Source organism: Epinephelus moara, chromosome 8, assembly GCF_006386435.1.
Source record: "Epinephelus moara isolate mb chromosome 8, YSFRI_EMoa_1.0, whole genome shotgun sequence".
In the NCBI taxonomy this organism is placed as follows: domain Eukaryota; kingdom Metazoa; phylum Chordata; class Actinopteri; order Perciformes; family Serranidae; genus Epinephelus; species Epinephelus moara.
In genome coordinates, this window is record NC_065513.1 from 32,692,529 (window position 1) to 32,708,607 (window position 16,079).

Consider the following 16,079-nt stretch of genomic DNA (forward strand, 5'->3'; position numbering starts at 1 on the left):
AGTGCTCCACGCATCTTACAAGTTTTCTCATAATCCGCCTCATTTCTTCTTACTTGGTCCCTGAAATGTGCTTCATGTGCTTTGTAGTTCCAGATAGGATCCGAATGAATGACTGTCTGAAACGGTGTAAACTGCGTCCTCTTCTTGTTAAGGCAAACAACAAAATACAGACTCTTTGACTTGAATATGGATTCTTTCTCGCTGACCTTCCTGTGGAGGACAAGTCGAACATTTTCCCCATTTTAGATCAATAAAGTATCAAAACGTTCCTGTCAGTCTGCAAAGAGCAAAGCAGGCTCCTGTTAGGTGGCTCATTGTGGCTGTTTACTCCTCAAACATTCACTGAAATACAGAGATGAATTTATAGCCGACTGTTCTGTAGGCAGTCGTTGTGGAAAACACTCCAGGCAGCTAGGGTGACTTAACTGCGAACTAATTTACTCCCCAAAAAATGTGTGTTGTGAGTCGGGTTAGTTGGAGGTCAGCAATAAATTTGTCAAAAAGTGAAACTCAGCCTATGTATCATTCTCAACCTGCTCGACATTTGTTCGTAGTTCAGTGCCAACAATTCACTTTAATGATTCATTTATGTCAAATAAATTATAGCCAACCTGATTCAGGAGCTCGCTCACTCTCCTGACAGATCTGCTTGGACAGTTATGACTCATGTTGAAGTCACCCCACAGCCTAAAAATAATCATGACTGAGTCAGTCTTAATGTCCAGCTCCTGGAGGGGAATGGTTTATTGTCTGATGGGGACACTGGTGAAAAATTCATTTTTTCCCCCCAATAAGTCTGCAATCCCCAGCTGAACGTGAGAGAGAGGCTTAAAATTAATTATTCAAAGTCCAGGAGAACTAATTGTGCATTAATTTAGGAAGAAAAGATATGCCTTGTTTTTCAATTTGAATCAAACTTAATAACAGAAATTTAGTCGTTTGAATTCACTCTTGTTTTCAGTACAGTGCAACAGTGTTAATATCATTATTGACCCGTGGAACAATTGGCTGCAAACTGGAGTGGAATATTTGATGAAAGTGATGAAATATTGGGAAAAAAAGGCCATGAGCATTGTTAAAACACCAAATAAGAACTATATGTTATATGGGCTGTTCATAAACAAATGTGTATTACTCTTGTTTTGCCAAAGAGACAGGAATACACAGTATAATATTGAGCATAGTGACATTTAGAAGGAACAGTGTGTAAGATTTAGGGGCATTAAGTGGTATGAAGTGGTGGTGTGGTGGTTAGCACCATCACCTCACAGCAAGAGGGTTCCTGGTTCAATCGCGGGTGTGGGAGCCCTTCTGTGCTGAGTTTGCATGTTCTCCACGTGTTAGCGTGGGTTTTCTCCAGGTACTCCAGCTTCCTCCCACAGTCCAAAGACATGCAGGTTAATTGGTGACTCTAAATTGTCTGTAGGTGTGAATGTGAGTGTGAATGGTTGTCTGTCTCTATGTGTCAGCCCTGTGATAGTCTGGTGACCTGTCCAGGGTGTACCCTGCCTCTCGCCCAATGTCAGCTGGGATAAGCTTCAGCCCCCCCACAACCCTCAAGAGAATAAGCGGTTAGAAAATGGATGGATGGATAGTGGCATCAAGCGGTGAGGATTACAGACTGCAACCAGCCGAAACTTCTTCCGTTTACAATTCCTCCAGTGTTCATTGTTCAGGAGGATTTTTCCAGGTGATGAAATTATCTGCAAAGGCCTCATCCTCTCCAAAACAGGGGTCTCATTTATAAAACAGTGCGTGGGATCCAAATTAAAATGTACGTACAGACAAAAGCCAAAAAATGGCCCCAATAAATGTTTGACATTTTCTACAATCAGGCTTCCACTTTACCATCTGTATTGCCAATTTCCCATCTCCAAAATGTTCATCAGCATGGGTCAAAGTTCCTCCATTCAAGTCTGTTTTTGTAGATCACAACTTTTACATTGGAAGTGTCATTTTGTGTGTATGCAGTGTCTATGATTGAGACCCCTGGTGAATTAAACCGGACACTGAATAACACTGTTTCATGCTACAAATCAGTGTCCGATGCCGTTCAGCATGTTGAAGAACAGCTGCTAGCCCAGCGCCTGCTAATGTGTGCCCACCTTATTTCTGGACCAGGTGATTTAAACCAGTAAAAACACTGAATAAAGCAGTTTCAAGTAAAAAAACCTGTGCTTTTCCGACAGTCTTGTTGAGGAGTGGCTGCTCACTTCAGTGGCCGAAACAAAACCTAGAACGGCGCCATCTAGAGCCAGTATTTAGTTTGTCCGTCCTAGGCTACTGTAGAAACACGGAGGTGCAACATGGCTGTCTCCATAGACAAGGTCCCCCTCCCTATGTATATATAAATGGCTCATTCTCAAGTAATGACAATACAACAATTCATATTTTCAGATGATTATACACTAAAGAAAATATAGTGAATTACATTCAATTTTTGCCAATATATCCCCCTAAATCCTACACACTGGACCTTTAATATTTGGATGTCTTAGGCATTAATAACAGAAATCCAAAGACACCTGTTTGGATTTTGGTAGTGGTGGTGCTGTGTAAAAAATACTGTCACAAATACAGGTTAGAGCATTTAAAATGTCTCATATCTCACCATGTTTTACTGCAAAGGTCTCCAAAAGTCCCACAGAAGTCAGACAGACTTCTTAAACATCAGTAAAAAAAATCATGTCTGTAAGCAATTCTCATAAAATTGAGAAAAGTTAAAAGTATCAGGGTGGTAATAATATAATGTTTTCTGAGCTCTTAAGAAGGCACAGCGGAGTTAAAAGCCAAATCATCCCAACTTATTAAGAGACACAAATCTTCTAAACACAAGTATCAGTTTTATTGCGAGTGAAATACACTGCAATGCAGAAGAAGCTGTAAATGTCAACAAGATAAAACACATATTTTTTTATGAAACATGTCCGAGTTCAGAGCTGTGCAGGATCACATCAGGTCAGATGCTTTATTTCCCCCCAACTTTGTGTCCCGGCTCCTGGGTGAGGAGGCTGCAGCCTCCGGGGGCAGCTGCAGCCTCTACTCCTCACTCTGCCCCGTGTGTATGTGCGTGTGTGTATGTGTGTGTGTGTGTGTGGTGGCCCGGACGCCGAAGTGACGAGCCTTGTGGTGCAATGTACGTCTGCACCGTCCCCGGACTGACAGGGCCGGAGGTCCAATGAAATAAGTCGACATATTGAGGTTGTCAAATCAAAGCCAAAGGGGAGGCGCTGTCCCGTCGTCGTCTGAATTACGTCATGCACAAACAGCTGGTCGTTGGCAAAAATCTGAAAAAATGTAGACCAGCACAGCGACTGAGAACTGCACCCGGGCTGTAGCCCTCCACATAATATTCTGCTTCTAACGATGTGGCAACTGGAGCGTCTGGGCTCAGGATGTAGCCCTCCGAGGCTCCTCTTGCTTGTTTACACCTATCTGTGCGCTCTTGGAGGTGAGTGCTTTCCATTCAGTGTGTGTTGCTTTGATTCACGGGGAGCTGTTCCTTTTCTCGGGGGTGCTGAAATCCTCCCAGAGAGCAGCAGCAGCAGCAGCAGCAGCGGCGGCGGCAGCATCGGATCCCGTTTGTGCTTCTCAATCTCCTAAAACATCCACAGCCGCTGCTTCTAGTCTCGGCCAGCAAACAAAACCGTGTCCAAGAACACAGGCTGGCTTCAGTTACGTGACGCATGGGGAAGGTTGCTGCTAATTATGGCACGCAACACATTGACAGATGCTTCTATAGGTTGTACGGTGCGATACTCGGGGCTGAATGTGTGGCCACAGGGAAGCACATCAGGCTGGACGCTTGCATTGTTGCTGTTTGTTTATTTGTTTGGGGGTTGTTTTGCTTTGTTAAAGAAGGCAGAGACAAGTTAAGACACGCTGGCTTCATGCAAATATATCATCGGACGATGGGGCAGTGTTTAAGTTGTTATGTCCTGTGTTTAATGCACCTTAACTGGAGAACAGACTCACTTAACTTAAACCTTTAAATCCCTTTAATTCCACCTCATGTTATCATTAAATGTGACCAACAAGTACAAGATATTTCTCTCTCCTTTAGAAACAAAGCTAGACATGGAGAGTGTTTTCTATCCACCAAGACGTCTGTGCTGCTTCAAGACAGAGGTGTGAAAGAAAAACCTCAGAGCTCAATTGTGAGACAACAATGAATCCATACCTGCAGCACACGCTGTACTGGCTGTGGTCACGGAAGACCTGAGAGGTCTGTGTGAAGATGTTGCAGTCCCCCTGACAGACTTGTTGCTGTTTCTCTTCATTGGTTTTGGTAAATCTTTGGACTTGGTCGAAGTCAGTGAGATCAGTGTCCCCCTTTGCCCTCTTTTCCCTGGATTACTGGGGTTCTTTTTCTCCCAGTGATATCAGAGAATTTAATGTATTTCTCAGTGCCTTTGTTTGTTTATTTTGAATGCTCATTGTCTTTATGATCAGCTGGAAGTCACTTTACCCAGTGAGGATGCTGTGTTTGACTGAGAGTGGGAATTGATGGCTAAGGTGTGCCAAATTTTTCCTTTTAATCATTGTTGTTACAGATGGTTCTTCTGTCTTTTAAAATCCTTCAACATCATGCTAATAGAGGAGGAAATTTGAGAAGCAGCTTTTACCTCCGCTGTTCCCAAAAAACAAAGTTTAAAGACGATCCCGCTCAGCCTTCAAGGGTAAATCTCCAGTTGGGATGACAAAAAGCAGGATTATGTCTGTATTAAGCCTCTAACAGAGTAAAACAGTGGTTGGGAGGCGCTCATTGAAGATTACTGAGATTACTGAATTCACAACCGCGCTGTAAGAACGCCTGTAAGCACTCTGCTGCCTTTATCTTTCAACGTCTTTATTGAGCTGGCAAACAAACAAGCATATTTAAATACTGTGTGGCGTGTTTACACCTTCACGTTAGGTGCAGTTACAGCATGTGGCTGCTGGATTGTCACTGAGACATTTTTCCTTTGCAGGGTCTTTTTTTTTCTTTCCCACATAGAGGGAGGTTAAAAATAGATATGCATGTTTATTAATCTAGTTTTCTAATAATAGCTTGGCATGTGGGTTTCAGGCATGTGTTCAATTTGTCACAACAAGCTAAGATGCTGATATGCTTGAAATGAAGCCTGTCTTTTGCCTGCGTGTACTGTACATATTACAGAATTGTGGGATGTGGAATCTGGCAAACGCAAGGTTGTGACGATTACTATTGAAATGCTATTCAATAGTTTATTGGATATTTACAGTCCATTGACATGAATGACGAATAAAATCAATGTATTTTTGCACACCTCAGTACAGACAGGTGTGTAGGAGAATGAATTGAGATAAAAATAACCCAGTGCACATCATCAACACTTACAGGGAATGTGTGAAACATTCTCAGCTATTAAAACCATTGCTTCTGAAATTTGTCTTTTTTACAACAAAGAAGCGTCTACTTGCCAACGCCATCACAGGGTGCACGCCGCAATCAAAGAGTGCTTTTCCCTTAACTGCAATATTTAATTATATTCTCCACACTGACGAGGTAAAACTATAAAAGAAAAGGCAAAGACTTGAGGAAAAATAAACTGAATTTTACGCAGCAGGAATTCGATTTTCTGAGTCCCCACTCCCCCGTAATCATCTCACAACCCCTTATGGGTGTCCTGACTCTCAGGTTGGGAACCACTGATGTAGAGAGCGTGTGGAAGCTTATTTTTGCTCTAATAAATGGCGACTTTCTTGTGAGGTTGCATTGCCTGCAGATTGGGCGATGCACAATTCATCCTGCTGTAAAGACTTTAAAATCCAGATGTGCAAAATTGGGGACTTTTTCCTTTCAAACATCTGTTTAAACAACAAGTAATCAACTGGTTACAGTGTCTTATTAAGCTGTGAGCTGTTGCTGTGTCTCTGTCTTATCAGACAAGCAGAACATACGGTAGCTGTACTGAAGGCTCCAGCTCTGTAAGTGCCACACTCCACCTATTGAGTTTAGCACTTCAGTCGGTGACATGAAACCTGCTCCTCCTCAGCCTCAGTCATATGTATCCACTTAATGAAAGGGAAAGGACCTTAATGTAAAGAAGGCTCACATATAATGCAGATAGCTCACCAGAGGAAGGCTGGGATGAGAGTGAAATTAAGGCTGGGAGCTTTGTATGGGATTAAGCCTTAGTTCTTGACAGCGAGATTGCTTCATTCTTCTGAGTTTCTGTCTCCTTATCCTGCGTCTTTAGTATTCAAGGTTGCTTCCATAGGTGAGAGCCAGCGCGCGCTTTGAGGACTGGTAATAGTGTGGGGGAGAGGAGCAGAGCAGAGCCATTTTTCTCTTTTTCCGAACACACATTAGAACACACTGCACACTCAAGAAAACCGTTTCCTTCATGCATCCACGCCTCGGCGTCTTGTCGCTGTGGAGGGTCAGTTGTTTTTTTTTTCTGTACTCCGTGCCGTCATCAAGGTAAAAGACAGAAGCAGTAGCAAAGCGTGCAGCTGCAAATGACAGCATTAGTACAGTTCAGCTCGCTTACTGTGTCGCCACAACTCTTAAATGAATTGGGCTCATGCTGTTTTAGAGGCACAGGCTTTTCATGGTGTCCTCATTTTTAACAGTGATATCCTAGTTTCAACTACATTTGTACAAAGTGCAGGTGGGAGAAATTACCTCCAAAAAGAAACAAAGCGGTGAACACCATCGCCACAGGTATTCCAGGTACAGATGGTAGAAATGCATAAACACAAAGGGAGTGTGCTACAAATGTTCTCCTCCAGTGAAACATCAAGCCTCCACATTGTTCTAATGAAACCCAACTGTCTTTTTTTATCTACTTATGTTTATATTTATGATAACACCTATCTAAGAGAAGCAGTGTGTTCTAGTATAGCAATTAACTGACTCACACTCCATTTCCCCCACATTTTGCCCACCCGCTGGGTGTAGCTTGATGGCTCATGTAGGTAATGTGGCAGATTACACCTGCCACTTGTTCTGCTGCTTTTATATGCAGAGCCTTTGGTGGATGTAATCCAAGGATTTGACATTATGCAGGACGCGAGTGAGCCTGCATACATACATCTCCCTCTGCTGCTTTAAAAGGAGTTAAAGTCTGTGATCACATATTTAGATGATCTAGCGCTCTACAGTTTGCCAGGTTCAAGGGGAAGCTTGTCATTATGGACTTAAGACACAGAGACTGCTTATGCCTCTGTTCTGTTTACAAGGATGATAGTGCTGACAAATTGGAAAATGTTTGTTCTTGGGATTCAGTCTTTATGAGCAAAAGTCTTAACTCATTGTCAGCAGAGCTAGCAGTGTGGCTAGGGATGACGATGTCGGTCTGTCCGTCCAGCGCTTTGGTTCAGACTGGGATCTCTTGACAACTTTTGGAAGGGTTGCCATTAAAATTTTGTACAGATATCAATGGTGCCCATGAGGATGAATTCTAATGACTTTGGTGATCTCGTGATCTTTTATCTTGTGCCACCAGTACGTAGAAATGTTCACATAGCCTGTGAAATATCTCAACATCTACCGGAAAAATTGGCACAAACATCTGGTACAGACAGTGTTGGCGCTAGAACAGATACTCAAGAGGGGCACGAGGCTTATAGCAGAGAGGGGCATCAAATAACTGGCAAGTGGCAACGTAATCATACATAGTGAAGGGAGACTGTTGGGTGGTATGCTCAGGGCTCAGCCATTTCTTTTGTGTGGGCGTGGGGATGCTCCACAAGAGAAAATGTTAAGAAAAACAATCACAAAATAGAGCGTTCTTGTTGCGTTAGCTGACAAAAACACAAGGAGAAATCCATTAGGTGTAAATAAATGCAAGGACACGCAAGGACTAAAACGTTTTATTCAAAACAGACATAAGCTAATACGTAACAAGATCACAGCAAATTGACGACACAGGCAAAATATCCAAATTATCTCTGTGTTTGTATTTGCGGAATGACTGTTAAATGAAGATAATGCTCTCATGGGGTGTGGATTATACAGGAGCAGGTTTTTTCCACAGATTTTCAAGTGAAAGTCTGATTAGGAAGACAATGTATGCCTTTATACAAGGGAGGGAACGCTGCCCCCTGGTGCCCCATTGTGGAGGCGACTGTGCACAGACACTCCTGGTTCCCAGAGGATGAATCATAATTACTTTAAAGGTACCTTGACTTTTCATCTAGTGCCATCATCATGTCAAAATTTAAATTTGACAGATACTTTGGTTAATGACTATGCTCAGCTGTACTTTGTGCAAATTAGCAAATGTTAGCATGCTGACACACTAAATTTAGATTGTAAACATGGTAGGCATTACACTGCAGGCTACCTGCTTAGCAACTGCACAGCATTGTCATTGTAAACATTTTAGCGTGCTTACACACATTTGTTTAACTGCAATTTATATACCAGCATAGTTGGTGCTAGAGTACCTAGCCAGGCTAGGCTAACAAGGCTAACATTAACATCTTATGCCCAGTGTTAATAAGAATCAAACCATTTTAGATTATTAACTTACTTCTGGAACATAATCTTCAGCCATAGCAATCAAGATGAGCAGTGCGAATGTGTCACACCAGTTGTGTGTGGATGCCAATGTAGGTTTGCAAAACCAAAAGCAACACTTGTAAAGAAACATCATCAGCCATTGTTATTGTTGTGCTTTAAGTTGGCGCTAGCATTGCTGGGAAAACAGAGATGTAAACAGATGTGTTCAGTGACATATTGATGTGGCTCTCTAGCCCGTGTAAAAGCAAACTGGTTCTTAGAAGCTCAAAGCTCAAAGCAGTATTGTGCAGAAGTGCAGCCTCACAGCCAATAGCATAGCTGTAGACTCTTAATCTTGTTGATCAAATGAAGGCAACACTTAATTATCTAAATAAGGATGTCTCTTTTTGTTTCTTATGTTTATGCTCACACATATTCAGACATGTTTTCCTCTGGTTCTGTTCCCCACAGATTGCCTTTTTGTGACTGAATACTTCACCCGTACGCCTCGTAAGCTGAATGCTTTCAACTCCTTCGCCAGTGTGGAACTGTTCCACTTCAATGTGCCTGACGACACCATGATGGCCGTATGGAACCTCATCACCTTCAAGGAGCAAGGGGGCACGTTTGGAGACAGCTGCCCAAACCGCAATGTGACTGTGTAAGACAATGACTTTGTCACAACATCTTTTTTTCCCCCTGTCTCTGGAGCTGCTTGTGTTTAGCTCAGAGCCTTTCTTTTGTTGTTCTTTTGTTGAAGTTAGACACGTAGAAGCTGCTCCTTCTCTAGGGTATGAAAAGATAACAATAAGCACCTTATAAGCTCTACCTTTGGGAAAAGGGTTATAGCAGCTGGTTAAACCAGAGCGGCGTCAGCTATTACCGGCAGCCTTGACATATGGAGAAACTGCTGTTAAAGCATTAGCTGCATTTAACTTTTAATTCTGCCTGTCTATATTTATCATATTAGTAAGCAGTGTTTGTCATGAGAGCTGCTATCTCAGGTGACTTTTCTGTGTCCCTGTTACATTGTGATTGACGTGAGCATGGTTATCACATTCATATTTGTAGAGCTGGATATGATTATTAATGTTTTGGATTTGAATTTTTCATATTTTAAATAGATGAAGCCATCTGTGCTCGTGCTATCAGCTGTTCTTATGGATGGATTTTATATTTGACAGATGCCTCTGTTGTTTCAGAAAATATTAGGCCTAACAGAGAATACATTCTGGCTTTGTGATTAATAGGTACTTCAGGTCTGGAGCTCCTCCAGTAATAAACCCCCTGTACACCCGCTTCCCCCGGGACACAGTCGTCCCAGGATCCTTTGCTGTGACTCTTACCTGGACGCTACCAAACCGTACAACAGGAGCATTCAACGTGACCAGCCCGCTCCCTGGAGACTGGTTCCTAGCCGCACACTTACCCAAGGATGAGGGCAAGATCTCAGTCAAGGTGAGCCTGAACATTCATCACAAATAAACAGCAAAGTTTTATGTTAGAATTTGAACCTTTGAGTTGTGATTTTGGCAGCATAGTTGATGCTAACATTGGCCACTTTGTTTTTTCTTATCTGTAACTGATTAAGTTAACAACCAGATTCATCCTTTATCAAGATAAAGTATCTACAGCCATGTTAGCAGCTCTGTGAGATTATAAATTGGCACCAGCCTGGTCTCATTGCCTGGCCGTCAAAAACCAACACTTCTTCACACCCCTCGGCATGTGATACGGATGCTGAAGGCACAGGGCTTTCAGCTAATTCCAATGTAAACCCATCACCAGCAATATTAGAGTAAGTGATGTAGTATGAAGAGTGAGACGGTCCATATAGGCTGGAAGGAAGAGGTGGTGGATGGGTCAACCAAACACAGACTTTGAGACAAGAGACAGCTGTTTGTGTCTCATGTGAAACCCAAAGTCATTGGTTCTTTAACGTAGCATTACTTGAGTCTCGTCCGTGATGTAGTTACTACCCTCGTGAGGTATTTACAACACATTACCTACTTATTTTAACTCAAAATGCTGTATTTTTTTTTTTAGTTTTTTTTTTAAAGTTTAGTTTTGTTGCCTAAACCTGACTGTGATGGTTTGACAACTTTAATCAAATGTTATGAGTTTTACCCTAGAGACAGCTGTTCGTCACATACAGAATTTAAAGAGTGCATCTCATAGAGACGTAAAAGTGTGCCTTTGGCATTGTAATCACATGTGAGAGTGCCAGTATTTGATGAGCTAGGATGACAATGCATTGTTGGCACAGTAAAGCTTTGAGCTAAATGCTAACACTAGTACACTAGCACACTCGCAATATTAATGTTAACATGTAGATTTTTGGCAGGTATAGTGTTAAGGATCTTAGTTTGGTTTAATAGCATCACAATATTTGCTAATTTCAACATGTTTTCGTCCCAAGTCGTCACATATCACCACTTTGTCAGTGGCCTTTCATGTCTACACAGTATGCTATGTATCCTTCTGTATCTGCTGTTAAAGTTCCAGCATGCTGCTACCAAGGCTGGGGTGGCAATGAAAGCACATGGTTAGATTTAGAAAAAAAACCCATCATGGTTTGTCTCTACATTCATACAGGAAGCGAACGCCAGGCTCCTGGGTAAAAGTCCGTGATGTGTTTGACCAACCTGCCCTAAAAGGACTTTCCAGCTCTTTATATTAGATTGTTACCAGCAGCATTTCCACCTAAAGGCATCCAGTGGTGTATCATACTGCCACAACAGGTGCTGTCTGGCTGACTGGCGGCATATCATAGCACTGCAAAAGGTTTCGTCTGGCCGCGTCAGATACTAACGCTGTCCAACCGCGTATCATACCACTGCAATTTGCCAATATCACTGACAAAGTGGCATTATTCGATGACTTAGGGATGAGAACGGGCTGCCAATTTGCACTGAACACAAAGAATAGCTGAGGCTGCCTCGGATGATGTTAGCTTTGCAGGTATTTAGTCAAAAAACAAAGTATTTGATGAAACTGAAATATAAACGTTTTACCTGCTATTTGCCAAAGTTATTACATTAACGTCTGAATCAAATTATTGGCAGTTCATCCAAAAGTTGTCAAGACATTCCACTCCAAACCACAATTGTCAACCTCATGAGGACGCTAGAGGTAAAGTCACATGCTAGACACAACAATTTCAATCAAGAAGTGAAATTTTTACCAACTTGTGGAGGTAGCTAAAGTCCGGGGATCACCAAAATCAATAGGATTTATCCTCTAGGTACGACGAATGCCTTTTCCAAGTTTCCTAGCAGTCCATCTGATAGCTGTTGAGACATTTAATTGACTACCAAAACCTGCCCTCATGGTGTTGCTAGAGGAAAAGTCAGGGGATCACCAAAGTTTTTAGTATTTGTCCTTCTTTTCCTCATGAATATCTTTACATAATTTCATCCAGTAGTTGCTGAGATAAGTCAGTGTTGGCCAAAGTGGTGGAAAAGTGACCAAAAGACCAACATGTCTGGAACCAAAGAAGAGAAATCTCATCCAGCACCAGCCGTTTAAAGCAGCACATAAAAAGCTTTAGTCACTGCCTTTTTTAACCATCACTCACTATGGAGACTGGTGAAACAGACACTTATCTATGTGAAAGTGTTATGTAAGATAACTTAAATGAGATCTACATCTAAAATGTTTTCTTCATGGTAACTTAACTCCGTGTAATGATAGAAATGATGTAAGCGTTGGTTGGGATTAGTATTCCTGCTCGTGCTGCCGAGCTTAAAGAGGCAGAACAGTGTCAGAGAGTTTTTCTTCATCTCATCATGTTCTCCAGTTTTGGCCACATAAAAACACCTGCTGATTTCCATTTCAGGCAATTTATTTGTGACTGGCATGGTGTTCAGTTGTGCTTCCTTTGTGGATTCCACTGGCTGGCACAAGTGCACCTGGAACACACAACAATCAAAAATATCATCAAAAGTTGCTATCAACATTGCATGTACAAAATAATTGGTTTGCTTTGGGGGCATTGAGAATAGAAGCCGCTGTGGCTAAAATGTGACCAGCATCCAGCGACACACTGTGCAGATGGAAATAAAACACCTTTTCCACATTTTGCTTTCGGAGGCAATTTTTTTCAGCAACCGAGATGTGATGTTATCAGTTCAGAAAGGAAACACGGGTGGAGGCAATGCAAGCAGAACGGGGGGGATGCACGCTGCATTTATCACGATATCTGTCAAATACTAAACTTAGCACACAGGATATAAGTATTTAGGAACACAAAGGAAGGAGCAATGATGGACTGTATTTTCTGTCAGATGTTCTTTGACATGCTGAAATGTCAAAGCAAAATTGAACATTATTATATGTGTCATTCGAGTAAATCTCTCTGAAAATAATTTTATCTGTATTCTCTCGTAGAATAACGAATAGTTGAATGCATTTTTTCTATTTCTTTAATCTATTTTTTACCCCATAATGTCTTTAAGAAGACAAAAAGCAACATTGGTTACAGACAAGATGCTTTTTCCATCATTTGCTTATGAAGACCAGATGTACCATATCCTGATTATAAAGTCATTACACATCATACAAAGAGAAAATGAATGTGGAATAAGTAATAAATTATATTAAATGATAACTCATGCATCCAACCATCTTTTAGACTTCTGTTTCTACGACTTTATTGAGGCGTAGGGAAACAATTTTATCTTGTATCTGGGTAATGGTGACACTAGTTAGTTTCAGGCTGTAGTAACATATTCATGAAAGCAACGGTTGTGGGAATTCAGTGAGAAAGACTAACTCTTAATATCATCAATCACAATTCTGGAGGGGGTTTCTTTTTTCTCACTTACCCATTACTTAAAAAGATCTTACTGTTTTATGATGATCATTAAAATCAAGCTTTGACATGATATATTAGCTTTTTATTAAATGTTGGATGCTGGCCAGTCTGCATTGTCTACTGTCAGTAAAATGGGGCCCCGGTCCCAGACTGCAAATATAGAAAACAGTCTTTAAAAGCTGCAGTTAAGTATCTTTTTTTTCCACTCATTAAAACAACTCATATGTTCATATCCTTTGTAAATTAGTATAATTTTTCCTACAAAGACCAAAGACAGTGTTAGCTGATAAAGTCTAAAGCCATTTAACATATTATTCCTGCAATAAACCTTTCCTATGTGAGCCTTTAATACATGTGTTTCCTCTGACCTTTTGTGAGCAGTTTCGTATAGGAACTATTTTTCTTTCTACAGTACTACACCTGCCAACCATTACTGAACAGAAGCAAGTGTGCATCTACTGCTAGCTCACCTAGCACCACTGAGCTAAGCCCGGTCTCACTTAAAAGTCATTGAAATCTGGCGCTTAGGCAGCATCAGAAACCAATGGAAAAAGGCGCCCTTTAACGTCGGCATGATACGTGGCGATTGCCATTATAGTTTAACAGCACGCGTTTGGGGGAAACGCGGCGGGACAACGGCGAAAGTTAAGGTGGTGAAAGTCCGACTGGGGTGGACGGCAGGGGTGGTGGATGGGTCCATGTTCTTTTGTTGCCTAAACACAATTGTGTGTGTTTGTTGTTGAAGGAAAAAAAAAACGTCAATTCACGGTGTTGTACCAACATAGTGCGTTTATTTTGAAAGAGACTGTATGTAAATGTTAAGTTTCCTGTGAAAACGGTAGTGTATTTCAAAAGACGACAATGCATGTAACAGGCAGAACTTGACACGGCGTCCCAGAACGTCAACAACCAACGCACCCAGGGTACCTTGCACATTGTATGTGGATGTCGAAAGTCCATGACCAAAACGTCGATATGTGATGAGGTGTTGCTGAGCTAGCTATCATTACAGCTCAGCCAAGGAGGACACCATTCATGTTTATTATTAATATACTCACGGACCAGAGGCTAGTGTAACGCTAGCTAGCTCAGGGGTGCTAGCCGAGCTAGCAGTAGATGCACACTTTGTTCTGCACGTTGAGGGGGTCGGTGGGTGTAGTTCAATGAAAAGAAAGTAGCTCCGACATGAAACTGCTCACAACAAGGTCTGTGAGTTACTTTGGATTATTACTGTTGACTTTTACAGAGGTATGTTTTTGGTGTTTTGAGCACCACAAGTTGAGTGCAATCTAGTTCCATTATATTTGAGAGAAGGCAGACATCTCTACGGCCTATATCTCTGACACTCTCCAACTCACACCAAAACAATCTAGACCGATAAATAGCACTACAGGTTAGAAGAAAATATGTGTTTTTGATTTGGGGAAAAATGTCTCTTTAAAATAATACTGGGAGGGGTTCCTTTCTGTCTCATTTAAATGTGTAAATGCAACTCAAATCAATGCAGTTCAGTACAACAGCACCACTTACTATAGACTCGAAAATGACCATGGAGTTCAATAAAGCTGTACACAAGCTTTCAAATGTTGCAATCATTGCAGCACTATTGCAATGGATTGCATTAGATTGTTCAGGTGTACCTAATAAAGTGGGAGCTCAGTGTGTACCCCAGAGTTTTCCATAAAATTGCATCGTCTCAGTGGGTCATTCAGACTGAAAGAGCTAAAGTAATGGAATTAGTCAGGGTTTCAATGGGTTTTTTTAGTGCTCTGTGGCCTTAATTGGGTTTTAGAGGCTTTAATATCCTGCCAAGACTGAATTCCTGATGGAAATAAATTAATACCTATATCTTCTTTTCTGGCATGAAAACGGTCAAATTTAAAGCTATTGAACGGCATCAAAAGATGTCTGCACTTATAGTATAAAAACATTGGGCTTTAAAAGCCCCATACTGCTTGAGAGCCTTAATTAAAACACAACTTGCTTTACATGACACATGTGCAAGTCCAGCTGACAGGCTGTAATAAATCAAAGGGTCACCTCGGCAGCTCCCGGACTAATGACATGCCACGGTAATTGTGGCTCGAGCAGGCGGGGTCAGTGATCGGCTGACAGGAATGAAGGACCTCATTTGGCATTCACACCTGTCCTTTTGAGTCGGGTGCAAAAGACGCCCCCGTTCCATTTTAAAACAAATTTTTACAGCGGATCATGTGTGGAAACAATACACGGCCTCCTGGCTCTGAGTCGTTCTGTCTGCTCGGCTCATCTCACACAGTAATGCACATCAAGCATTAATGGTTCAGAACAACATGAGTGAAATAGTGGGTGCGTGTTACGCTGTGTGGCAGGCAGAGGGAGGACAGAGTGATATTAATCCAGGAGGCTGTGACAGGCTTTATACACACAGTCCATTAGGAATTTTCAGCCAGTCTGAATGATATCTAATCTCCTCCTTACCAGCTTTTAAGAAACATTGGTGAGTTAACCACTAAAATACCATCTGAACCTCTGCTGTGTTTTCTCTGCAGGGTCTGTCTGAAGAATGCCAGTATCTGTTCCAGCCTCAGCTCATTGTCCAGAGGCTAATTGGGATTTCAGTGCTTTATCCCGGTTACTTCATCGACCAGATGATCCCCATCCATAACAGATCTGCACTTTATAAGTAAGTCTTCCAACTAAGCTCCCAAAACCAACAGTCAGGATGGGTCGGATTTTAAATTAAGTCCTTAATCTTGAACTATCTAAGAAAAAAATTCCCTTTATTTTGCACAGTCAACCTCCATAGTCGCT

The 16,079-nt window shown here is 41.7% G+C and overlaps 1 protein-coding gene across 1 annotated transcript in view; it reads left to right on the forward strand.

Moving 5' to 3' along the window:
• Positions 1 to 3,116: 3,116 nt before the first annotated feature.
• tmem8b (transmembrane protein 8B) overlaps positions 3,117 to 16,079 on the forward strand; it is a 54,641-nt gene continuing 41,678 nt past the window's right edge. The window contains exons 1-4 of the mRNA XM_050051030.1: positions 3,117 to 3,451; positions 8,942 to 9,131; positions 9,721 to 9,928; positions 15,818 to 15,951. Coding sequence (XP_049906987.1) covers positions 3,367 to 3,451; positions 8,942 to 9,131; positions 9,721 to 9,928; positions 15,818 to 15,951 — 617 coding nt within the window. The 5' untranslated portion in view covers positions 3,117 to 3,366. The remainder of the gene's footprint in view (positions 3,452 to 8,941; positions 9,132 to 9,720; positions 9,929 to 15,817; positions 15,952 to 16,079) is intronic.